Genomic DNA, 24,879 nt, shown 5'->3' with positions numbered 1-24,879 from the left:
AAGTCAGCATTGCACTCTATTTAAAAAAAAAAAATTGTAGATTTGTAGATTTCAGGGCGATCTTACCTTTAGCAGGTGCAGCACCCCCAAAGAGAAAGGCTCATTACAAAAGCAGCAGTATGTCACCATCTCTATGAGGAAAGACAGTGGTCCAGAAAGCTCACGCATGGCAAACATGACCTAGAAAGGAAACAACCTGGGTTAAAAAAATAAATCCTGCATCGGTGATTATAACAACAAAAAAAAAAAATGAAATGTAATGTTTCAGAGTGTAAGAATGTGTGTGTGAGATAGATTAAGAGAGAGAAAGACCTCCATAAGGTACGGCTGTCCCTCAGGTTTGAACAGCAGTGTGTTGACGTCTTGGTGCAGTGGCAGGAGTGAGGTTGAAGACACTAGACCAGAGGAGCTATGTTTAAACGATCCAGGAGCTGTGCACACACAGACAGAGTGTCAGATTTACAGTCTGAACCATGCATGAAGCACGCACATGAATATTCATTTCAAGGTTCGCACACTTTCATGCACACCAGATTCAAGGACTTTTCAAGCACCATTTGTTTTTTTTTTATATCGAGCACCTATCAAATTTACACCCAAACATATATAGTGTCATGACAGACCTCTTACGGTCTTTAACATTTCACTTACAATTAACATGTGCGTAAAAAACTTTCAGTAATAATGATTTGAATGTGGAGGTTGTGGATGTGATCGAAGGAATTTTATTAAATACATTAAGGCCAATGGGGTTCATACTGGTAATATTCAAATAACCAGTGAAAAACACTGCAAAGTTCGAGATACTGAAAATAATAAATAAATCAACAAACAAATAGTTATAAAGAAAACGGTTAGTGTGACTTAAAAGCAATAAAGACAGTGATATTACAAGAACATCTAATACACATTATATGCAGACACACAGAATTATTAATAATTCTATACAGATAATATGTCATATACTATATGCTTTATTAATACGGTGATCACTCTTATCCTTATTAATAAGAATGTTCCTTTCAGACACAGCAAGTGTCACGGCTCAAATATTCGACCCCCGCCCAGGACGAAATCAAGGTACCGTGACACTGCTAGCAACGTAATGTCTAAAAATCCCCAAAACAAATATTCTGACGAGATTAAAACAATATTCTACTAAACTAAATTTATTTCGAATTCTAACACTTTCAGGGACCTAAATTTGTTTTCAAGTACTTTCCAGGGCTTGAATCCATGCGTCTAAAACAGCGGTCCCCAACCTTTTTTGCGCCACGGACCGGATTAATGTCAGACAATATTTTAAAGTGTGGGGAATAAATACAAAAAAATAAAATGGTACAAACAGCAAACATTTTTCTGGTATTTTCTAAATATAATAATAAACGTGAATCCACAGTGTTGTTTTTTGTAAATTTTTTGCTCGCTTGGGGGTTTGAATTTAGCGGTAATGTATTATGTGTTAGCGGCCGGAGCAGCCCCTTTAAGAAGGTAGAGGATGGAGGCAAGACATGTGACCGAGGCAAACATCATGACATGCATCAAGAGTGAGTCATAGATGTGGCAGAGAGAATCTGATAATTTTCCAAAATAAAACATCGTTCAGAATCAGATAATAAATAAAACGCAAATAATAAAGTTATGTATTCTTTCTGTGTGGCCCGGTACCAATTGACCCACGGACCAGGGTTGGGGACCACTGATCTAAAATTCAAATGACTTGGAAGAAGTGTGGGAACCCTGTCATTGTTTTTGTGTCTGATACAGTTGAGCGATACAGTTGCTTACTCTCCGTTCTTTGAGATTTCAGGTCTGTGTGTAGCACCACCAGGGCAAGTGTGTTATGCAAGTGCACGAACTCTCGTGCCTGAGCTGAACTCCACCGGCGGTTCTAAAGTGAACATGGTGAAGAAAAATGTTCAAAAAAACAGAACAAGCGTTTAAGCTGGAGGCTGTAAGTTTTGTTAGTGTTTCTGACATTAAAATTGATACACAAAAATCACCAGTTCAGATGGTAATACCTGATTGTTCTGTCTATTGGGACCCAACAGGAAGATGAGCATCCTTCGGTAAGCTGCATGCTTCAACAATAACTGACAAGGTCCGAATCCCTTAGAGTGGAGACACACAGATATATATATATATATATATATATATATATATATATATATATATATATATATATATATATATATATAACAAATATACTCAAATATAAATATAATTATACACAAAACAAACACAAGCACATTTATATATATATATATATATATATATATATATATATATATATATATATATATATATATATATATATATATATAAGGATATGTATAATAAGGATGATGTATAATAATATATGACAATATATTAAATTATATATAATATATATTATACATTATTGAATTTTTATGCTGCTTGCATTCTTACCCTCTGGGCAAAGTTACTAAACAGGCTGAAGTACTGTGAGCAGTTTTTGCAGTTCTCTGGTACGTCCTTGTCGAGCAAAGAAAGCAGCATGTCTAGAAGACAGTCCAGCCCTGCGTCCTGGAAAAACAGCGCGCTCTCGAGAGTTTTCTCAAGGATGGAGGCCACCACTACACGCACCTCCCGCACATTACACTCCAACAGGCAGTTCCTATAAACAGTGAGAGAAAGAGAGCGAGAGAAATCAGAGACCGAGAGCAGTATCATAATCACAATCAATTCCTTTTTATCGTATCCAGTGATACATATGTTTTTCATCATTAGTCCTAGAACAATTTGGGTTTTCTGGAATCTGAGCGATCCCGTGGGAGCGAACTACAACCCTCCCTAAGTTCACAATGTTTCACCAAGCACACATGCAGATGCTCAATCCACATCAATGGATACAGCTTTCTGTGTTGTCTCAGCCAATAAGGTTCCAGGAAGCACACCCAGATGCACAGTTAACTATCGATTTATGAGTTTCTGCCTGCAGCATCCACATATTTGGGTATGCACAGAAAAAAAAAAGTTAAGGCAAATCTTGCATATGACATGATTGCAGTCTGGCCAAAGTTAAAACTCCAGAGAGAAAGCTGTACAGAGGTCTGGTTGCTCTGGTGCTTATCAGAAGACAGAGCTATTAGGGTATTTGTCTCATTTCTTAACCGTATTCCTACTCACTTGATGATCTCCCGTCCCTCAGCGGCCACCAGATACTGCACCATCCATCGACATGCCTCACTGCTCTTCGACAGTAGCATCTCCACTGTAGCTATCCACTCCTCTGTATCAACCCTAAAAAACACACGCATCAGAATCAGAATCAGGTTTATTAGTCAGGTGTGTTGGCACCCACAAGGAATTTGGTTCCAGTAGTTAGTGACTGTCAAAAGTACAGATATTAATAACACTATACATTTAGCTTGGACTATACAAGACAAAACAGAAAGTGTGAGACAATAATGATTATACTCACATTTATCTACATACGGTAATTTATTATTATAATTTTTTTTATTAGATTAGCTGACTCAATAAAAATGATCTCCAGTACCGAAGCTTTTTCTTGGTATGCAGGTATGTGTGGAACAGGAACTGAACAGCTAGCTGTAGGCTGGTCTTTGCCATAGCCTGGTAGGCCTGATGCTTCAGCTTCGTCTGTGTGCAATGAAAAAGCCAGTAAAGTAATTAGTTATTTATTCTAAAACAAACAAACAAACAAAAACAAACGCGTGGTGGTGTCTTACCGAGTTGACAGACGCCAGTGACAGGGTGAAGTTAAAGTAATCACTATTGTATACGTCTCTGTTCTTCATGAACTTTAGGTTCTCATCCCTCACCATCTGTAAGACAAACATCTGGGTGTTTATTACATGACAACAAGGGTGGACAAATCAGTACACCACATAAATGAGACTGTATCTGGTTGAAACAGAAGATCTGGCTTTTGAGAAAACGCATAAATTAGAGCAAGAGATGACAAATGGTCTTTTCTAAAATCATGAACACGTGTAGTAGTGAATTGCACAGCGACACAATTCTCTAGATTACTACAGTCTAGAGGTTGACCGATTCATCAGTTTTGCCGATTAATCGCACCGATAGATTGCTGGAAATATCAGCAAAAATCCATACCAATAGTTTTCCAGAAGATCCACTGTCATTATGAGAGCGGCCTCTAGAGGCAAATCACTGACACCGCATGCTGTTTTTACACGTGAGACTGCGCGCTGCACGGAGAGCGCTTTATTAGGTCTATTCATTAAAGATTTATTAGTTATAAAAATTATATTAATAATATAATTTATACAGTCTTATTTATTAAATTTACCACATTTTCATGATTTAGTACTGTTTTTTTTTTAATAACAAAATTCAGTACTATTTTACAGGGTTATGTTTGTTTTATTTTATCCAGTATCCATTTAAAAAATACCATTTTTGAAAATACCGATCAAACCGTTATCAGCAAGTACGAGCCAATATAGCTACAAATATTTGTAAAACCCACTACCGTTTGACACACACACACACACACACACACACAAAATAAATTCATTAGCTAGACTGAAGTATTTTATGCATAATTTGAAAACATGAAACAGTTGAAACATATTGACGGGGAATAAACACAATGTCCTGTATCTGAGATTTTGTTGGAAATTAATGGCACCTGAAAGATCCATGCTGGCATCTTCTCTACAAACAGGCCCTTTTTCTCTCCTTTCTTGACCAGCCGTGTGAGCAAAGTGAGACGGTCATTATTGGCTCTGGGGGGTCGTGGGGATGACTGAGGTGAAATATCAGGAGAAGAAGGGGCAGACCTGAGTAGTGAAAAAAAAAAACACAGGTAAATATCAGCCATTAAAAAAAATCCAATCATGTGTGATGTCACTGTTTTGATGAGTTACTCACAGAGACAGGTCCTCGGCTTCCTGTCTCATGACGCTGACGCGGCTCTTTTTGGGCAGCACAGGTGAGTTCTGCTCACTGATGCGCTGGTAGAACAACATATAAGCATTCCAGTAGCGCCGCCGAACATCTGGATACGGGTTAGCTACAGGAAAACAGGGTACCGTATCTTCATCAAATTATATATCAATGATTTATTCATGAGCATTCGATTAGGTGATTTCTTGTGCATCTGCCAGGTGTTCAGATCCGTGGGGAAAAAATAACGTACACTGATCGTAGACTTTGGGTCTGTACTCTCCACCAAAACACTCGTACTCCAAGGTTTCGTCGTTCATGTCGAACTCCTCGACGATGTTATCGTTAAACTTGTACCATCGGCTTCGTGAGCTGCCCCTAGAGGAAAGAGGAGAGAATGGTAGCGAAAGAGAAAAAGCGCACAATACGAGCTTAGTTTGGTGGCTATTCCAGTTTTTTTTTTTTTTTAAAGGTATGAGTCTCTCAGGCATCTGGACCTGTTTCAGATATTAAACAGTTTAGTACTTGTAAAAAGGCAGAGGGCCAGTCAGTAAATGCTCCTTTGTACAGAAATTCATTAAAAAACAACCAAAACATACACACACAGCGCAAAGGTTCAAACCAATATTCTTCAAAACACCTCACATTCGCCTCACACTGGTGTTTATGGGCTGTGAACCTGACTACCGGATTTCTGCAGGTCAAATTTATGACTTTTGAAGACATTTTTAAGACCATTAAGAATTAAATTTTAAACATATATCTAGGGCTGCAACAACTAATCTATAAAATTGATAATAATCGATAATTTAAAGTGTGCGTCCTAAGTCACGGATGAAGGTGAAACATGAGCACGGTAAGTAAAAACTGTAGAATCCTCATCATGTGGAAATGGTACAGTTTAATGAAGTCAGTTCGCTCGTGACATGGTGACGGATTCAATTAAACCGGTGCGAACAAACACTAAATCTAGAAGCAGCAAACGATTACATTTGTAGTCACTGTTGTGGTTTTTAGCGAATGCTTATGCATTTGTACACCAGTGCATATTTTTTCCTGTTTTGCTACGTTCAAATGCGTTTATTTTTTTTTAAGTTTGTACATTTAATTTATGTAAAGATAATTTCATTATTATACAGAATTAAATAAATGATATGTTCTAGATGCTTAAATCTTCACAACGGGAAAAAAAAGTATTTTTAAAGCATGCACTCTAACAAGCAGCTACTATAAGCTTCAAAATGTCTAAATTAAAAATGATTAAACTCAATATGTAGCTTTTGCATTTTTTAAGTACAAATTTATACAAAAATACCCTGAATAAGGGCTTTATATAGTTATAATGCAGTTGCAGGGAGAAGAGATGGAGAAGGTGGAGGAGTTCAGGTACCTGGGGTCAACAGTGCAAAGTAATGGAGAGTGTGTTAGAGAAGTGAAGAAAAGAGTGCAGGCAGGGTGGAGTGGGTGGAGAAGAGTGATAGAGTGATTTGTGATAGTGGGGTATCTGCGAGAGTGAAAGGGAAAGTTTATAGGACTGTGGTGAGACCTGCGATGTTGTATGGATTAGAGACAGTGGCATTGAGTAAAAGACAGGAGGTGGAGCTGGAGGTAGCAGAGCTGAAGATGTTGAGGTTTTCGTTGGGAGTGTTGAGGGTGGACAGGATTAGAAATAAGTTTATTAGAGGGACAGTGCATGTAGGACGTTTTGAAGACAAGGTGAGGGAGGTGGGATTGAGATGGTTTGAACATGTGCAGAGGAGGGACATGGGGTGTATTGTAGAAGAATGCTGAGGATGGAACCACCAGGAAGGAGGAAAAGAGGAAGGCCAAGGAGGAGGTTTATGGATGTGGTGAGGGAAGACATGCAGGTAGTTGGTTTGAAAGAGGGCAGGGGGGTATGGAGATGGACGATCCGCTGTGGCGACCACTAATGGGAGAAGCCGAAAGAAAAAGAAGAAGGAGAGTAAGCAAAACATCAAAAAAAAAAAAAAAAGATTAGCGGATAAATCGATTAATCAATTATCAAAATAATCGTTAGTTGCGGCCCATCAAAAACACACACATACGTTGCTAGCAGTTGACCTTGACTAAGCCCTAAACTCATTTTTCATTCAAGCCAAGTATCACTAAACTCTCTATCCGAGAGAGATTCGTGCCGATAACAGAAAGCTGATTGGCTGTGGCATGTTGGTCTCATTTATAGTCGCAAGAGAGCGAATTATTTTTGGACTAGCGAAATAAAGACCTACAACACCACAGAAACAAAACAAACCAAACAAAAACACAAGACTTTTAAAGGCCTAAATTTTTTTAGACTTTTTAAGACCTTGCAGAAACCCTGGATTTCTAATAGAGTCACACTTTCTAGAGAAAAAGCCCATCTAAAACCACTATGCAGAAGCTGTGCTCACCTGCGGTCTTTGAGAAAGGAGTAGTAGTGTCCTGCATGTGCCTGGCCACTATGTACCACCACTCCTACAAGTTCGTAGTTCTCAGAAATGGTGACTTTCTTGCGTGGCGAGCCTCCAGGCCCAGCTTCTCCTCCCCGGCTGTTCTCTCCGTGATCTGAACTGGAGTCTTGTCGAGCCATGCCAGACACTGTGTACGGCTCCATGTTCAGAACCCATGGGAACTAGTGAGACAAATCACTTTATCAGCTTTCCTGATCACTCACGAGAAAGCTTATTGTGGTATAGAAAGGCTGTGCTTTTGACTATCTGACTATCTTTTTCTTTATCTTTTTTCTTTATCTTTTTCTTACAAAGAACATATTTACGTTTAATCACCACATTATCTGTGTAAAGCTGCTTTGAGACAATGTTCATTGTTAAAAGCGCTATACAAATAAAATTTAATTGAATTGAATTGAATTTATCTGGAAACGCCCCTTTATTAGATCCCACTATGGCAGATCAAGATCTCGAATTCACAAGTGGGGATACTGGGGCTTTTGTGACGTAAACCTCGCTCATGCCTCAGCACATTAGAAATCTGAGAGTAATTTGGTTTGGAAATCTAGAAGTGCTGGAATTATTTTTTGGGTCTAAACTGATTAGTAAAATTGGAGTTTTAAATGTTAAGCGTTAATCTGGATCCCTAAATAAAATATACTGATGATGTTCAATCAGTCATTTGATGAGATTGCCACAAGTTCTTTACTAATCGATAGCAATAAAAGGTGTCTTACCCGTATCTGTTCGTCGTATTTAATGGAGCGTCCACTCTCCCAGTCGAAGCCGAAGCGCATGAGATGGATAACCAGTACGCTGGGCAATGACTTAATACAAGTGCGCTTCACTGTAGTCCTCTAAAAAAAAAAAAAAACAAAGGAAAAAAAAGTCTATATGTTTTACAATTGTAATCCATCAGTTAGCGCTGCAAGTAAAAGCCACACATGTACCTTCTCTTTGCATTTCTCACAATAGTAAGCATTGCTGCCCTCCAGCACCTCTCCTCGGACAAACTGATCAAGAGAAATCTCCAAACTCTGACATGATGTCACCCCAAGGTTCAGTGCCATAAAGGTTTCTTCACGCTCATACCTGCGTGTGTGAGAGAGAGAGAGAGAGAGAGAGAGAGAGAGAGAGAGAGAGAGAGAGATCGCTTATGAACACATCCATCCACAGAGAACTAAATCTATGCCTAAATAGTTAAAATATCAGAGCATCACTCATTTAACTAGAAGAGATAATGATATCTATTATGATGCATCTTAATTCTCAATACTGACTGAATCTGTAACAGAAACTGCTCTGACTGTATTACAGACCTGTGTGGACAATCTTTGCATATTTTCTGGTCGGAGAAAATGCCTTGGAAGGTATTTTTGAAGATCTGCTCTCGTCCGATTTTCTGAAGGAAAGAAAAATGTATTATAGTGTACACTAATATTTAATACACCAGAACTGGGACATTTTACTTGTCTGTGTTCACTGCAAACAAAAGACCAATTCTAGTAATAGTGTGTTACAATAAAGCCATTACAACCCTGTACCATGTCAGTGTATATTCGAAAGGGCAACGAGCAAACAGAGCCGCTGTGGCCACTTTGGGAACCTTTTTTTTTTATTGAGAAATGTTGCATCAAATTCATATCAGACATGCAGACATTCTCAGGGTTTCAAATTTAAGACCTTTTCTTAAGACCACCAAAGATGAAATAAAAGACCTAGTTCACGACATCAGAGAATTTGTAATCATTGTAGTCATTGTAATACAGAGAATGATATTTGACTGGCGAAAGAACAAACAGAAATATTTTAAATCTATTAAAATTCATCTAAAATATTTAAACTCATTCTAAAGTGCTACAGGAGCATTTCAATGAGCATTAGAAGAAGCGTTACATGGACGTCGGAAATTTAGGACCTGTTTAAAATGATTCAAGACCAAGACTTTTTAAGGCCTAAAATATATTTTTGACTCGGCGGAAACCCTGCGTTCTGTCGTACTGATTATCAGTGTAGCTGTGATTCGGCTGTAGTTTTCAACCCGCAAATTCCTGTGCGTTTTCAGCACTTTGGGTGATATTCCTTAATTGTGTGTTGAAACGCAAAATCCTCGAATAAAGCTCAAATTAATATTTAAAAAAACTGCTCCACAATGAATCTTAATCACATCCTAATCGTGGTAACGAGTGTGTTTATGCTTAACGAAAAATCCTCTTAAATGTAGAAGGCACTCAGTTCACCCATTGTTATACGAGTTTACAGGTAATGAGGAACCAATTACCTTCAGATGTTCATCCAACTGGTCCACCAAGCTGGTAAAGAACTCGTAGGCATCCTGCTGCTCTCGCACATACAGCTCCTTGTTCCACATCTTAAAGATCTGCGCAAATAGATTTAAACATTACATCGCACATGCTATTTTTTTTTTTACTGAGCACCATCTTCTGTTAACCAAATACAATCAGCTCATACAATCGAACACTATTCTCACCTTCCAGAAGTTCTCAGGCACATAATACTGCAGCTTGCTCTCCATCAGATGGCCAAAAAGAGACTGCACCTGACAAAACACGCTCTCCTCTGGGTTCTCCGTGTCGTCCTCGATTGACAGGATGGCCTGAGAGGAACATTTGAAAATATATTTAAATATATGTCATTAGATAATGTGCAAGATACAAACATGGATGGGGAAAAAAAAAAGGAAATGAAGGTGTGAAAGGATTTCAAAAATCATACCAAACCCACACACATTCATTTGTATAAACGATTGTAGTCATCAGTATATAAAACAGACCTAACCCATGAACACGTACTATAATGGCACTTATTACACACACCTCAGGTAAACCAGGCTGCATATAGAGTTGCTGAAAAACAGCGTTCATGTAGCAGGTCGCTCCACCATTCTTCAGGCCCACAAACCCTGATATGGAGCGTCCGTCCACCGGTGGGAGATACTGAGGCGACACAAACGCAAAGGTCAAATAAAATACACACTCTGCCAATTAGACTGGGAATTCAAATACCCCCGAATTGCACCCTATGGAAGCAGAGCACAACAGTGTCATGATATACAGAGATCACATATTCCTGCATCTGCTTGATTGTATCCACCAACCTGTTGCCATATTATTCGCCAATTTGCATTAATTAGCATATCCTAATAAAATAGCCCATGCTTTTTTTTTTTTTTTTTATCTGATTAGCGTAATCAAAAAATTCAAAAAGCCTTACATCGAATTCCTTAGAGAGTGATGGGTCTGACTGGTGGTGCATAGAAAGCAGCTCGCGAGTGATGAGCTGCAGGTTGGAGATAGAGCTGTCAGCCAACATCACCAACACCTCGTATGCTGCTAACCTGCTGCTCACTGTACTGCACCTGCGAGAACGGCATAAAAAAAAAGAGCGCGAGTGTGAGAATGAGGGTGCGGGTGAGTGTGAGTGCTAATGAATGTGAATGTTTATGCAAATCCTTATATTATCTACACAATGTAGGGGAGTAAAAAGCCACAGAATTTTAAAAAGAAAGGAAAGAAAAGGTGTGCCCTACACCGTTCAGGCATAGTAACACTGATTATCTCTTCATCATGGCACCTGTTAGTGTGAGGTATTTATTAGGCAGCAAGTAAATATTATGTCCTCAAAGTTGACGTGTCAGAAGCAGGAAAAATGGGCGAGCGTAAGGATTTGAGTGAGTTTGACGAGGGACAAATTGTGACGTCTAGACGTCTGGGTCAAAGCATCTTCAAAACTGCAGCTCTTGTGGGGTTTCCCAGTCTGGAGTGGTCAGTATCTATCAAAAGTTTTGTACATTAGTTACTCGGATAAATCCAATACTAATAATATACTGAAATAAAATGTTGTGTAACCACGCTTGTGTAACAACGCGCAGTGTCCTGCCCGAATGTATGTGTGTGTGTGTGTGTGTGTGTGTGTGTGTGTGTGTGTGTGTGTGTGTTCACAGTCCTTGACCAGGTGGCCACTGGAAATGGTGTTTTTACTCACTTTGGATGGAAGTCATGGAGAGGAGCTGTGTTGCTGGAAGGGTTGTTGCTATTCAGAATAATGCGTGATGCTCGAAACAGGAAGTCATCTAACAGCTGCTGGATAAGGGAAGGGCCTGAACAGCAACAACAAAAAAAGATAAAGCACCTCATTTACAGCTTTCACCTAAAAGCCAAAACGTGTGCGTGTTTGAAGGTGCAGATAACGCACTGCTCATTAGAGATGTCTGGCACAGAGCACGCGATTATGTTTAATTACATGCAACGTTTCGAGCGTAAAACTAACCAAACTGCTCCTTCTCGTTGCCGCAGAGCGAGAGCAGGGTCTTAATGAGGCGCAGATGGCCGGCCTGCAGGATGTTGTCAGCCTCGCTGGTCTCCAGCTCACTGGTCCACGTCGGCTCGAAGTTATCCAGCCAGCTGATCTCATCCTCCAACATAGCTGCTGGGCTGATCTGCAGCTGCTCCATCTCAGTGTCTGTAGGAAAACATTTGTTAATTAATGAAAGGGATTTACAATTGATTTACAGTTTCAACAAATCAGTGCCAAAGCGAACACGAAAACTATTCAATCATATGATAATAGAACTGCTACATGATAAGTACTGAAACCAGTCAAATCTGATGTAAATGTGAGTAATTGCAAACGTTCTTACTAGTCAGGTCATCCAGGAGCTGGCATCGCAGGTCAAAATACTCTGTGCATTGTGAAAGCAACCTAAGAAACAACCAAACACTACTTCAGGCCATGTGCGTTAATAATAATAATTAAAAAATTTATATATATATATATATATATATATATATATATATATATATATATATATATATATATATATATATATATATATATATATATATATATATATAGTGTATGTTACCTCTGGTTGATGCCCCTCATGACACTGGTGGGAGACCAGAGGGGGAGCTGTGTAGTCAACACCACTTTTAGCAAGAAAAGATTGGGCTTTTGCAGCTCCGGGTACGCCGATGTATCGCTTTGACTCAAAGTGTACAGTTGGTCACACGCCACCCGCCGGATCTGTATAAAAGCAGGACGGGAAAAAACCCAGAAAGTGATGGATTAACGTGATTTATTACATCACAGAAACTCCTCTGAAGGCAGACAGGAAAATCTCCACTGACCTCTCCACTGGAGGATCCCAGCAGAATATCGATGATGAAATCATTCACGCAGGGCAGGTTATAGAAAGAACCTGCAGAGAAAATGCAGACAGAACTCAATGGGGCATTCGGATCAGACGATCAGGACACGGTAGATTTCCATCACAGAATTTATGTACTGAGAGTGGAAAAGGCAAAAACATGCTGGTTATGTCCCCTTATGTTTGTTTGTGTGCCTCGCAACTCGTGTGGAAATAACAATCTGAATAACACACAAACTGTTTAAACTAGATTGTTGTCTGTACATTTCGGTCATGTAGTTCCCGCCAGCTGGAAAAGTCAGGAGGGAAAAGTTAATAAATAAAGATCTCAAGATCTTGGCTACATGAAATTGAAATTGCAAAAGTTGTTCACAAACAGCGAAATTGTCATTTAAGGTCAGTGTAAAGAGTACAGTGAAATTGTAGTGCTTGCATTACACCTGATCAGTTAAAGAGTAATGTCCCTAATACTTTATTGGTGTGTGTTCTTACAAAGCTGTTGACAGCGAAGCTGCAAGCAGGTGACCAACAATGAGAGCGCTTCTCGGGCGATGATAGTGTCTTTAATGGACACACACTGTTGTTTGACACAGATGCCGGCCTGCAGCGTGGTGGCCTCTCCCTCACTGCTGGAGCTGCAGTTACTACCTGCGACACACACACGGTCAAAAGTGATCAGAAAAAAAAAAACTTGAACAGTCTCTTCGTTCAATGTTTATGTTTAAATCTGTGGAGAAAAAAATATGAAACCGAAAAGTCAGAGTCGGCCCTTTGTTAGCTCATATGTTGTCGTATGATTATGTTTCATGATTACCCAGAACCAGTGTTTTAAGAGACTGCATTAGATATAACTTTAAATTCTTAAAAGGTGGCTCAGTCCATGGACTGGAGTAAAAAAAAAAAAAAAAAAAATTAACTAAATTAAAATAGGTTAAAATGAAAAACTGCTGCTGATTTTTAAATGTGACCTCAACATAGAACAAAGCTGCTTTATGTAGGTGTGTGTTTCACCTGTGCTGCTGACCCGGCTACGGACTCCCAGAGGCAGCAGAGAATTGGTGCTCTCTCTGATTGGCTGGCTGCTGCCCACCAGGTCCAGTCGGCCAGCAGCCGCGGCCCAGGTAAGGCGCATGAAGCAGGCCACAGTTGAAGTAAAATCCCCCACCTCCATTGTCTACGGCCAGAAACAACACAAGCACAAGACAGTACATTAGTCCAAATATGGCAAAACTGGTCAACACTTTTCGACGTGTGCACACCGAGACGCACCTGAATGGCAACCCGTGCTGCGGGTATAATCTCCTCCACTCTAATGGAGGACCTATCAGACATGGACATCTGTCTGTAGGAGGATTTCTCTGGCGTCCCGCAGAGTGAGAGCTGGCGCCCGCTCTGCCTGCCCACGTTACGGAAGGGCCGGGAGGACAGCGTGTCCACGCCCTCTTTACCCAGCTCTTCATCCAGAATGCTCGGCATTGTTTGTCCAACTAGCAAGAATCTGCAGATGGAGAAACGTGTGGATATTGTGCTTCGTGCCAAGTCATTAAATCAAATTCAAAATTAAAAAAAAAAAAATCTAGAAAAATATTTTACCTTGCAAGTTGCAGGCAGATGGAATAGACTCCCTGTCTGGTCTCATAGTCCACTTCAGAGGGGATGGAGTCCCTCTGCATGACATTAACCACCAAACTGACCACACACACACACACACACACACACACACAATATGCATTTTAAATACACTTTGCTTTCTCCACATAGATCACAGCTATAAATGACAAGTTATAGCAGGTTGTTACCTCAGACCTCCAGCTTTAAGAAAGTTCTCACAGAAGGACTTCACACTAGTCCTTGCCATCTCATCATCTGAAGTAGGCATCAATTTTGAGCTCAGCACCTGACAAAAGAGCAGATTGTCAGGAGGATTCTTGTGTGACTACACATACAGCCTTAACCACACCTGTGAAGTACCTCGAGATTATAGAGCACTCTGAAAGTGGACATGCCCGGGGCAGAGGAGCGAAACAATGACTCCAGGATGGATGCTGCACTCTGCTGATGCTGCTGTTTGCTGGACAGAGATGGAGATTTGGAGGCCTGAGATCCGGAAGCCAACGTGAACAGAGTTTTCTATCAAAAGAGAAAAAGGGGGAATAACAAAAGCGAACACGGCGTTAAGCATATACCGTTCTCTCACATACAGTTCTGTGATTTATCGAACGAATAAACAATCTGAGCTTTTCATAATGTGCTGTGTCACATGCCGTTGTTTCAGCGCTCTAACTAGTGACTCATATCACATGCTGTCAGTTTGGCATTGCAAGACGCCTTTACTAAACCACTACTAAACTCCTGTAGTGTTACTGTAGGGTGCCTTCTGCACACTGCTAGCTGTGCAGAAATGAGATGAAAAAAAAAACCGGCACAAACACATAGATTCCCATTACAGACACTATGGCTATAAGAAAAATCATCCATTATATATATAAAACAGATTCATCGGTTTTGCTGTTGCGTTATACAGTACAAGAGCGGCCTCTAGAGGCAAATCACTGATACTACGTGCTGTTAATTTGAAGTGTCTTTTTAAACAATTTTTATTTATTTTATTTTTTATTCATTGTAACTGTGCAGCCGAATATAGGAGGAGGTAAAATGTTTAGATTTGAATTAGAAAATCAGAATAAAACAAGTGAAATAAATTAAAAAGCATTTCGAGAGTGAAATTAGTTCCTAAATCTCTAACAGAAATACATAAGTCAAGACTGAATACATTACAGTGTTTTTTAAACGATACTCAAATGTAAAGTAAAATTCATTATGATTTCGTCAGGTGGGTAACAAATCAGTATTAATGGAATGTATCTTAGGTTATGAATCATCTTTAACACCTGGTGGCTCCACACACTGGACTCTTTTGGTACAAAGTTATCCAGGGCATCCTGCACCTCCGGATCGGTCGGGATGAGCAGCAACAACTTCCGCACACGCAACGTTATTCTAGAATACAATGAAACCAAATCACAAGTGAAAATAAGCTCTCGAAAGGAAAATACATGTACATAAATTTCCTGTTCAGGATGCTTTCATTCTGGTCCTTACCTAGGCTCCTCTAGGTTTGCTAGCTGATACAACATCTCGAACACGTTGCACACTAACGCCATCACGACACCGGGCAGTGACTTTTCCTACAACACACACAGGAATCTGTGTTTACATAATCGGAAAAAAAATAGAAAAACGAAAACGTGCGTGTAGTTGGGTGAATGTATATAATGTTCAATTCAAGTGTAAAAACTGAATTTCTGAAGTAAAAATATTCAGGTTATTGCTGACACAGCGGTGTGTGTATGCGTGTGTGTGTGTGTGTGTGTGTGCGTACCTGCTCCAGCGCATATGCCGTGTTAAAGACTCCGCTGCTGCTGGAACTGGCGGAGGCTGAGCTGTCTGCCGAGCTGCCAGAAGGAGTGCCGGTTCCTGAACTCTTCACTGTCAGACTCTGCTCATCAGAGAAACCCAGCTGATTCAGCAGCTTCTGGTCCCTGTTCATTGTCAGCTGGATACAGACGTAAATGTTAGGAACTGAACCATGACAAATATTAATGCAAAAATAAAAAAAACCTCAACATTTCCGGTTCAATTGCTGGACAAAACATCATCGTTTGCACCAAGATGAGAAAGAATTCATTTTATTGAAAAGGTTGATGTATTTAAACACTGATCGCTGTATTAGGAACACAATACTAACACTGAGTACGAGCCTCTTCGCTCAAACGGTTCTACAAGATTGACAAACATTCCTTTCAGCTCATCTCAAAGGTTCACCACTGGATTAAGCTCTGTTGATTGAGGAAGCTACTGTAATATCTTGCTTTTGAAACCAGTGTGGCATTGACTTTGTAATGCATTGTCCTAGTAAAAGTAGCTATTATAAGACGGGCAGCCATCAAGACGTGTATGCAGACAAGAAAAAGCTCAAAATGTATGTGGCACGCGTTCGAAAGGCACCCAAGAAAACAATCCGAATATCGCCATCACCAGTCTAGACTGTTGGAATGTTTTGGGGCCCATTGGACAGTTTTTGGGGGGAAATTCTGACCCTGTCATTTGCATGATGCAGCAGAAATTGAGAATTTATCATATCAGGTGTGTTTTTAACCCAATTTGCAGCTGTCCTGTGGTTTCTGTTTTTTAGCTGATAAGTGTTTTTTTTTTATTTTTTTTATTTTAATGCCAGGCCAGCAGGGGTAGCTATTTTCATAGCAAGACCAAGGTGGGTATGATGAGACGTTATAGAGAGTTTTGACTACAAAAGAGTTCAATGGTGATATATATTATTCAGTTTTACGCTCCTTTCTAGTATTTTCTTTGGTAATACATTTTGGTAGATTTCTTCATATGAACTTTCTGGGAAGAATAACTTGGCTTTAAGTGTATTGCAGTCCATTAATGTGTTTTGTGGTCATGTTTGTTTTACACTGATGATATGTTGGTGATTCTTCTCCGTTTAGCAGGAATGCGTGTGTGAGTCTGGAGTGTCCTATACGGCACCTTGTATATACTGGCCTGGTCGTGTCTGGATTCGAAATGGAAGTTGAGGAATGGTCTTTGGTTTAAAGTTGGGTTGGGTTGATTTGATGTAGTTTTTGACAGGTGTGCTTCTGATTCTCCTGCTTCTGCTTCTGAAGTCTATCCACCTCAATGTTTGACCAGTTTTCTGTTTGACCACAATCCTAAATAGTGGCTTAACTATGGCCATTCTGTCAGTTCCAACCAATCTGGCTATTCTACCTCTTTCTCATAACAACAAGTTTTTTTTTTTCCACCCATTGGATTTTTGTTTCACGCACCACTGTGTTTAAACTCTTAACAGATTTCTGAGCCTTCTGTCAAAATTCTGGGCAAAATGATACAGATCGCATTTTTTTCCATTCTGTGTTTCCTGTGAACATTAATAGACGCAGTGCACTACCACCACATGGCTGAGTGGCATAACTGCATGAATGAACAGAAGTGCAGTTGTTCCTAATAAAGGGTGAGTGTAACCCAGACAAGACCGTTATGGATTACGGTGTCATAATCTCACCATGCTGTCGTTGGCAAATATCTGCACGTTGTCCACCGGACAGCTAAGCTGTTCTGCAATCTTCCACCTGATGCTCCCAACTGTCTCATTGCTGTGAGCCTGCACACACACAGAGTTAGAAAACACTTTCATATAAGGTAAGGGCTACTTTCTAACAGCCAGCACAATTCACCTGTCCATTTATGGTGTGAGCTTCCCATATAAGGTAATGGTATGATCTAACTTACTCTGGTTGTGAAGAACATTACATGCAAGTTTTAGCGATTGTGCTTTAATCTGAGATAATCTGTGATGTGTGTGTGTGTGTCTGCAATCAAGTCACTGACTGTACCTCCAGACTGAATGTGTCTTTAGTAGATTCATAGGTTATGTGAAGAGATACAGGGTGGCCATTGAAAGAGGCTCCATGAGGTAGAATAGTCCGAGGTACAGAGTACAGATCCTAAGACAAACATACATTAAATACAAAAAAAATAAATGCATATGATTATGAAATGGTGAACGGTGTAAGTGGTTTGGGTTCTGTGAATAAAAACTTCTGGAACGATTATGAAGCTAATTATTATCATCACTGGTAAAGGATGTGTAAAAGTATCTACTGTTAATCTGGTGGTTTGTCGATTGCATACGACACATACGTAAGACATTCAGCCTTTCGGTTCAGAAATCTCAACACACTCTTACACATTTTGTGTCACAATCGCCGACACGGCCATATTATAGTCGGGTCATGGATTGATAACGTAACACTTCGGACGGGTCTTTTTCTTGTGTACATTAGATTTTGACACTTGTACAGTCTGATATTATGGCAACTGAGATCCTACAGTCTGACATGGTTATCATATACACTGTGTGTGTGTGTGTGTGTGTGTGTGTGTGTATATATAGATGTGTGTGTCACATTTCAGCAGCCATTTTAGGATATCTTCTCAAGGATCAATGTTCATGTTTTTGTCTGCTTGACAGCACCATACAAATATGTGTATCTTGTATTGGAGTAATTCAATTCAGATGCTTTGAGTACAATTCTCTCATACTGACCACTGGATGTTCAACATGACACTTCATTTCAAAGACTCTCTGAGGATTTGAGAATCAGAATTGTTGCTCTCCACAAAGATGCCGAGACAATAAGAAGATCAGTAAAACCCTGAAACTGAGTTACAATACAGTGGCCAGGATCATACATGCTGTGCTGTGTGTCAGGTGCAGAAGCTGCTTAAAAAAAAAAAACAGACACACGAGTGCACTTGTCAGGGCTCAGACCGTACGCCTTACACGCTGCAACAAGTCTGTTTTCATGGCTGTTGTCCCGTTTCATTTTAATAGTATTGTCCCTGGAGAAGATACACTAATATGGTTGCTGAAATGTGAGGAGTGTAAATTATGTACACACACACACACACACACAATTGGGCACTAGTTATATACAAATATTAAATTCTGTATTGAGGAGTGATCATTCCTTAACAATCCTTACTCCAATTGTATTATCTAACAAATATAAAAAGAATTCACATTGGAAGGTTACTCAAGCAAACATTTTCTAATAATTTAAGTGTGTTTGGGAAAATTACTGCCATATTTGTCATTAACTGATTTTACCAAAGGGTGCCATTATTACTGCAGTCAATTACCCATGTTTGCTGGATAAAACTAAAGTAATACAGGGTCTGTGGACATTTTTACACTGGATCACTGGGCAGAGAGTGTGTGCCAGGAGTGTGTTTTCTATGAATGAAGTGAAATTTGGACCCACTTCGATTGTAATGACGTATCGCTCAGCCAATAACAGCAGCCTCTCAATGATCACCAGCTTAGTAGACCTGTAGGAGGAAAAACATTCAAAAAGTCGACACTGGTACAATAAGCGAAAGAAAAATAGTGCTACCGATATCCCCCTGATTAGATATTCATTATGTGAAACACAAAAGGCCGCTGCTGTTCTGCTCTACCTGGAGGGTGATTGCACTGATGTGGCGACGGTTGGCATGGCAGTAGCGGTCAACATCTTGGTTGCACGCGTGACAGCATGAGTTAAGGTTGGGCCGCCCAGGGCGGAGCTGGCGGCCTAAAACAGAGATATCGGGGATGAGGAATAAAGAAAAGAAAAAAAAAAAACAACCCAAACATCTCTGACTCGTTCCCCAAGCTGATAACACCTACCTCCAACCTCTTATAACAATCAGCTATGAACTTCTTGTGTAAGGACACAGAATCCTGTATGGAGAAGAGAACAGAATTTTGTATTTGTGCGTATTTGAGTGAGGAAAAGCTGAAATGAAAGGAAAAAAAGACAAGAAAGGGGATGAGTGAGTGTGGTGCATCCTGACCTTCTTCATTTTGGGGTTGAGATTTATGTAACTGTAGGTGATGATGAGCTGAATGGCCTCATTGGCGATGTCCTCATCAGGAGACTCCATGGCGATTCTCCAGATGAAGTCCATCCCGATTAGGTCTAAACGTTCCACACACTGCAAACATATCAGCAAAGTGCTATAATAGCTAAGCCCATACATATACATACATACATACATACACACACATACACATATATATATATATATATAGCATAATTGCAAATTTAGTCCCGGCAATTCTGACTTTGCTTCCCACAAGGGATCGGAGACTTTAATAACAAAAGATTCTTTCAGTAACAACATCTAACGGTTTGTGGAACTGCACCGAAAAATAGTCCTCTAAGATTTTATCCATTGTTTCACAAATCGATCTGTTGACTGTAGCCCATTTCAATTTACAATTTTTAAAGCTTTCTGCTTTCTACAGTTCGAGTGACGCTGCCAGATTGGCTACAATACATCAGAATTGTGGGAAATAAAGTCAAAACTGCAAAAAAATAAAAGTCGTACGTGCGAGAAAAAAATCGGAATCATGAGAAATAAAGTCGGAATCACGAGCAAGAAAGTCGGAATTGGAAAAACAAACAAACAAAAAAGAGCGGAACAGCGAGTATTAAAGTCTGAAACGCGAGAAAAAGTCAGAATCGTGGGAAATAATGTCGGAATTGGGAGCAATGAAGTCGGAATTGCGAGAAATATTCGGAATTGCGAGAAAAAAAACCACTCAGAATTGCTAAAAATAAAGTCTTAGCCCAACTGTTTTTTTTTTTTATGTGGTGAAAATGGGCTTTCATACAGAAAAATGTAAATAGTGCTCAATAAATCGAAACTGCCAGTCTTACCAGTTGAGTTCCCTGCCGTTTCAGGCGATGATCACAAAGATTCACATTCTCGAAGAAGGTCTTAAAAAGATTAAACCCTAAAAGATAATAAAACAAATAAATAAACAAATAATTGGCTTGTACTATATGATAGCAACATGGTAGATACTACTATATTTTTATTTGCTGATTAAAAGCAGACACAGTAAAGTGTGGTGTACTCCAGGTTTGTCAGTGTATGTGTAGCATTGATGGTGCTGTCGCGATCAAGTCAGAACTGTACCGTTCATAGTAATCTCATAAGGCTCAAGCTTGAGGATCTTCTCTTTGAAAAGTTGTTGCTGAACGTCACTTTCAAGATCGTGTTGTCCTTTAGTGAACCATTCAAAACACATCTGCAGAGAGGGAAAGACACAGTAAGTGCTGTCACATGGATCCACCACACCATGATAAGGTTTTAATGGATGAAGGTTTTACCTCACGATCCAGCTCACACACGTCCATGCCAGACACTAAGCACTCCCAGATCTCTTTAGCCCTGTTCCACACCAAGTATAGACTCGCTTCTTGCAGAAAAAAGGCCAAAAACTTCAGATGCCCCTCCAAATACTGCAGAGATACAAGGGTTTCCAAAATGAAGTACAGGGGTATATGGGTATAAAACATTACTAATGAGTAGTGTAATGATACGCACGACACAATTTAGTGTATTTCAACTGAATATTTTGAACAAAAGTTTGATTTTTTTAATTGTAAAACAATATTTTCTAGATCACGGATGCAAAACAATGTGCATTCTTTTTGTTACTATGAAACTAATTGAATATGAACTTGCTATGGACAAAAGTTTAGTAGTGTTTACAAAACATCAACTTAAAAATAAATTAGAATTAGAAATACTTTCCCACAATTGTAACTGATTAAAGAAATTTATGGCGAATGTTTTGGGGGAGGAAAAAAAAAAAACAGAGCTCCAAAATCAGGCTGAAATGCCCAGGTTCCATAAGATTGCGGTGGAATGAAGGTGGAGTCGTTTGAACGTTAAGAGCTCCTTTTTAACTGTTATAACTTGGCTACGTAACCATGGTACCTATAATCCGTCTTAGATCCAGAGCATTGCCTGATGATTCCCATCATGGTTATGATCTTCACAAAATGTATTACGCGAACAGTAAGTTCTTCATTTGCACTCTCTGGGTTGTGAAGATTGGGACCTCTGGTGTTCAAAACAGTGCAACTGCATTAAAGGTGCATAATTAATAAAACGTTGATACTGCACATTTTACACTATACGGAGAAAATTATTGGGACGGCTGACCATTCCAGCCATAAGTGGTTCTTCTTCAAACTGTTACCACAACCTCGGAGGCACACCATTGTATAGGAATGATTTGGATGCGGAATAATAAAATTTTGCGTTCACTTGAAGTTTTAAACCCGAACCTGTTCCAGCATGACAAAGCCCCTGTGCACAAAGCCAGCCCCATGAAGATATGGTTTACATAGTTTGAAGTGGAAGATCTCCTGTAGTAGATTGATGATCTTAAACCTATTAAACTTTGGAATAAATTGAAACACTGACTGCACCTCAGGCCTGCTCACCTCACCTACATCACTACCTGACTTTTCTGACACCCTTGTGGCTGATGAACACAAATGTTCAAAATCTAGTGGAACATCTTCCAGACGAGTGGAGGGAATTAGAAGTGCAAATGGGGCCTAAATGTGGAATGCGAGAGCGAGCGTCCGCAAACTTTTGGCGTGTACGTTGTTCGGATTTTTATGTCAAAAATGCAGGAGTGTAACGATGTGTCGGTTTAGCTGTTGTTTATTGTCCTGGTTTATCAACCGGCGCTTTACCTCTTGATAAAAGTATCGTCCGTCCACTAGAGTGGACCCTGAGAGCCCGCAGGTGCCAGCAGCTGTCACGGCCAGACGATGGCAGGCCACTAGAGAGCCAGTGATCAGCTTCACGATCTCAAAATTCTTCTTTAGGTCCTGGATTATACTCTAAAAAAAAAAAAAAACAACCGACAATAACTAGATCTATGTGCAGGAATAATAATAATAAAAAAAACCCATGTAAGATTTGCTGAAAAACGGACCTCGCTGCTAGTGGTATCGAGTGTGTTTGTGACTGTATGGTACCTTGTCCTGTTTCTGGTATGTCTGCTTGATGAAGGAGCGAGTGATCTCATGGAGCTGGCGTAAGGCTGGTACAACCCATACTGATTGGGGGTTACTCTGCTGGGATGACTACAACACACACACACACAGAACAGACAATAACAATAAGCCTGATCAGCATCTTGTCATTTTACAAACGGAAAATAATACAGACGCTGCTAGAAAGTCCCAGTGAATAAACATCATCCAAACATGATTGAATAAAGTGCGCACTGTCGTAGATGCGAAGCACATGTTCATGCCACCTCTGCCAGTGGCTCTGGCCTGGGAAGGAGCCTGGACATTTCAACATTCCATACAAAAGCACTTGAACCCTGTACACTTAAGTAAAGCCTGATTTCTATATCTGTGTCTGTATTTGTAAACACATCACTGTGTGTATATACGTGTGTGTGTGTGTGCGCACAAAGCAGGCTGCCTTTAAACTTGGCTGTAATATGAATGATTTAGAATCCAATGAAGTGCGTAGTGTTGATTTGATTTATGTTTCCTTCCACGCAGATAGGAAGCAATTTTGAATTCTCAACAACAACAACAACAACAACAAGACACCATTGACGCAGCGATGTCTATTCTAATACATGAGCCTGGTATGAGGATGTTATTGTGCCACGCTGCTGAAGAAACACCTGAACGCTGAGTCACATGGCAGGCTGCATACAACAATTCATGAACATGATTACAATTTCTGGTTGAACAGGGAATTTTAATTTAGGATGTACACTAGAAGCATGCAGTACGTGTGCCCGACTGAGGGCGTCCGTTAAGTCGTATGTATTAAATACAGCATGAGGTACATACAGTAGTACAGTCATCCTCCCAGAGAAAGTCCCTGGTCGAATGGTTGCCAGATTCAAAAATGGCTGAACAATACACAAAATAGGGCCCTTTTCCATCCTTGGTTGCAATTTGAAAACTGGCCAATTGCTTGAAAAGGTGGTAACAGGCTCCTGAATCCCTCAGGGTTAGACAAATAGCACACTTACACGGGCAAGGTTCAATGAGGTGCTTCGCATCTATGAACAATGAACAGAACAGTTCCAGCATTAAGAACAGGCGAGAAGATATATAATGATTATGCTGTGATGACTTCGATAAAAGAATTTGCATTAATGTAAGACACATCACCAGAAGCAGTTAATGTGAATTCTGGAATACCATCTGTGACTACATACCCCCCTATGTAGTCAGGGGTATGGGTTGGGGGGTTTAAGAAAATAAATATTTACAAATTAAGTGCCACAAAAGGAATTCTATAATGTTGCTTGAATTAAAAATGAATGGTAGTAGTATTTTGTAATATCTCCTACTCTGAATGGTTGGATCATGTCACAATCATGACAAATAGACCACATTTTTCTTTAACTCTTACTTTTGCAGGTGCTCTCGCTCCATTTTTGAGCTTAGAAATGTGGACTTTTAAAGAGAGGCAGATTACATGGAGAGAGAAAGAGAGAGAAAAACAAATAAATGAAACTTTGGCACCTGCAAGTACAAACGCTGATGCTTCTCTAAAAATCTTTACAGGACGCTATATATTCATACGGATTGTACTCGAATGGTTACCGGAAATCTGTTCGATATAAATGGCAATAAATCAAGATGGGACACGCGATGATTATAAATGTATTTTTTTTCGTCACTGATGGTATTCCATAAGCGATAAATCTTTAATAATAATAAAAAAAGCACCATGACTTGTTTACAAGCTAGAATTGGTGTTAACAAAGAAGCATGGTGTTAAAATGTATGGAATGATTGACAGAAATATATAATGGTATTTTAAAAAGCCAGAACCCCCCCCTTTTTTTTTAAATTACTGATGTGATAAGAAAAACACAGAGGCACAATAAGCCTTTGGATGTAAATGATCTCTGATCTGATAATTGACTTGAGATGCAGG

At 39.7% G+C, this 24,879-nt stretch overlaps 1 protein-coding gene across 4 annotated transcripts in view; it reads right to left on the bottom strand.

Moving 5' to 3' along the window:
• usp24 (ubiquitin specific peptidase 24) overlaps positions 1-24,879 on the bottom strand; it is a 64,156-nt gene that overhangs the window by 6,269 nt on the left and 33,008 nt on the right. For 3 of the 4 annotated variants that reach the window (XM_046835749.1, XM_046835751.1, XM_046835752.1), the window contains 44 exons: positions 22,938-23,045; positions 22,650-22,799; positions 21,267-21,398; positions 21,073-21,184; positions 20,811-20,887; positions 19,942-20,082; positions 19,775-19,828; positions 19,564-19,679; positions 19,368-19,434; positions 17,937-18,047; positions 17,606-17,704; positions 15,902-16,075; positions 15,622-15,707; positions 15,411-15,519; positions 14,491-14,649; positions 14,319-14,416; positions 14,113-14,208; positions 13,789-14,017; positions 13,531-13,693; positions 13,012-13,167; positions 12,500-12,570; positions 12,235-12,395; positions 12,010-12,071; positions 11,640-11,831; positions 11,355-11,469; positions 10,584-10,728; positions 10,187-10,306; positions 9,841-9,966; positions 9,631-9,729; positions 8,669-8,751; positions 8,300-8,441; positions 8,087-8,206; positions 7,311-7,531; positions 5,153-5,277; positions 4,885-5,026; positions 4,643-4,793; positions 3,717-3,812; positions 3,524-3,627; positions 3,151-3,264; positions 2,431-2,638; positions 2,022-2,111; positions 1,789-1,891; positions 313-431; positions 67-180 (listed from right to left, as the gene is read on the bottom strand). In XM_046835749.1, the coding sequence (XP_046691705.1) occupies positions 67-180; positions 313-431; positions 1,789-1,891; positions 2,022-2,111; positions 2,431-2,638; positions 3,151-3,264; positions 3,524-3,627; positions 3,717-3,812; positions 4,643-4,793; positions 4,885-5,026; positions 5,153-5,277; positions 7,311-7,531; positions 8,087-8,206; positions 8,300-8,441; positions 8,669-8,751; positions 9,631-9,729; positions 9,841-9,966; positions 10,187-10,306; positions 10,584-10,728; positions 11,355-11,469; positions 11,640-11,831; positions 12,010-12,071; positions 12,235-12,395; positions 12,500-12,570; positions 13,012-13,167; positions 13,531-13,693; positions 13,789-14,017; positions 14,113-14,208; positions 14,319-14,416; positions 14,491-14,649; positions 15,411-15,519; positions 15,622-15,707; positions 15,902-16,075; positions 17,606-17,704; positions 17,937-18,047; positions 19,368-19,434; positions 19,564-19,679; positions 19,775-19,828; positions 19,942-20,082; positions 20,811-20,887; positions 21,073-21,184; positions 21,267-21,398; positions 22,650-22,799; positions 22,938-23,045 (5,460 nt within the window). The remainder of the gene's footprint in view (positions 1-66; positions 181-312; positions 432-1,788; positions 1,892-2,021; positions 2,112-2,430; positions 2,639-3,150; positions 3,265-3,523; positions 3,628-3,716; positions 3,813-4,642; positions 4,794-4,884; positions 5,027-5,152; positions 5,278-7,310; positions 7,532-8,086; positions 8,207-8,299; positions 8,442-8,668; positions 8,752-9,630; positions 9,730-9,840; positions 9,967-10,186; positions 10,307-10,583; positions 10,729-11,354; positions 11,470-11,639; positions 11,832-12,009; positions 12,072-12,234; positions 12,396-12,499; positions 12,571-13,011; positions 13,168-13,530; positions 13,694-13,788; positions 14,018-14,112; positions 14,209-14,318; positions 14,417-14,490; positions 14,650-15,410; positions 15,520-15,621; positions 15,708-15,901; positions 16,076-17,605; positions 17,705-17,936; positions 18,048-19,367; positions 19,435-19,563; positions 19,680-19,774; positions 19,829-19,941; positions 20,083-20,810; positions 20,888-21,072; positions 21,185-21,266; positions 21,399-22,649; positions 22,800-22,937; positions 23,046-24,879) is intronic. The other variant, XM_046835750.1, reaches the window with a different exon arrangement.

Source organism: Silurus meridionalis, chromosome 23 (genome assembly GCF_014805685.1).
Source record: "Silurus meridionalis isolate SWU-2019-XX chromosome 23, ASM1480568v1, whole genome shotgun sequence".
Classification (NCBI taxonomy): Eukaryota; Metazoa; Chordata; class Actinopteri; order Siluriformes; family Siluridae; genus Silurus; species Silurus meridionalis.
Note: the sequence above shows the minus strand (reverse complement) of the source record. Positions and strands in the feature narration are given on the sequence as shown.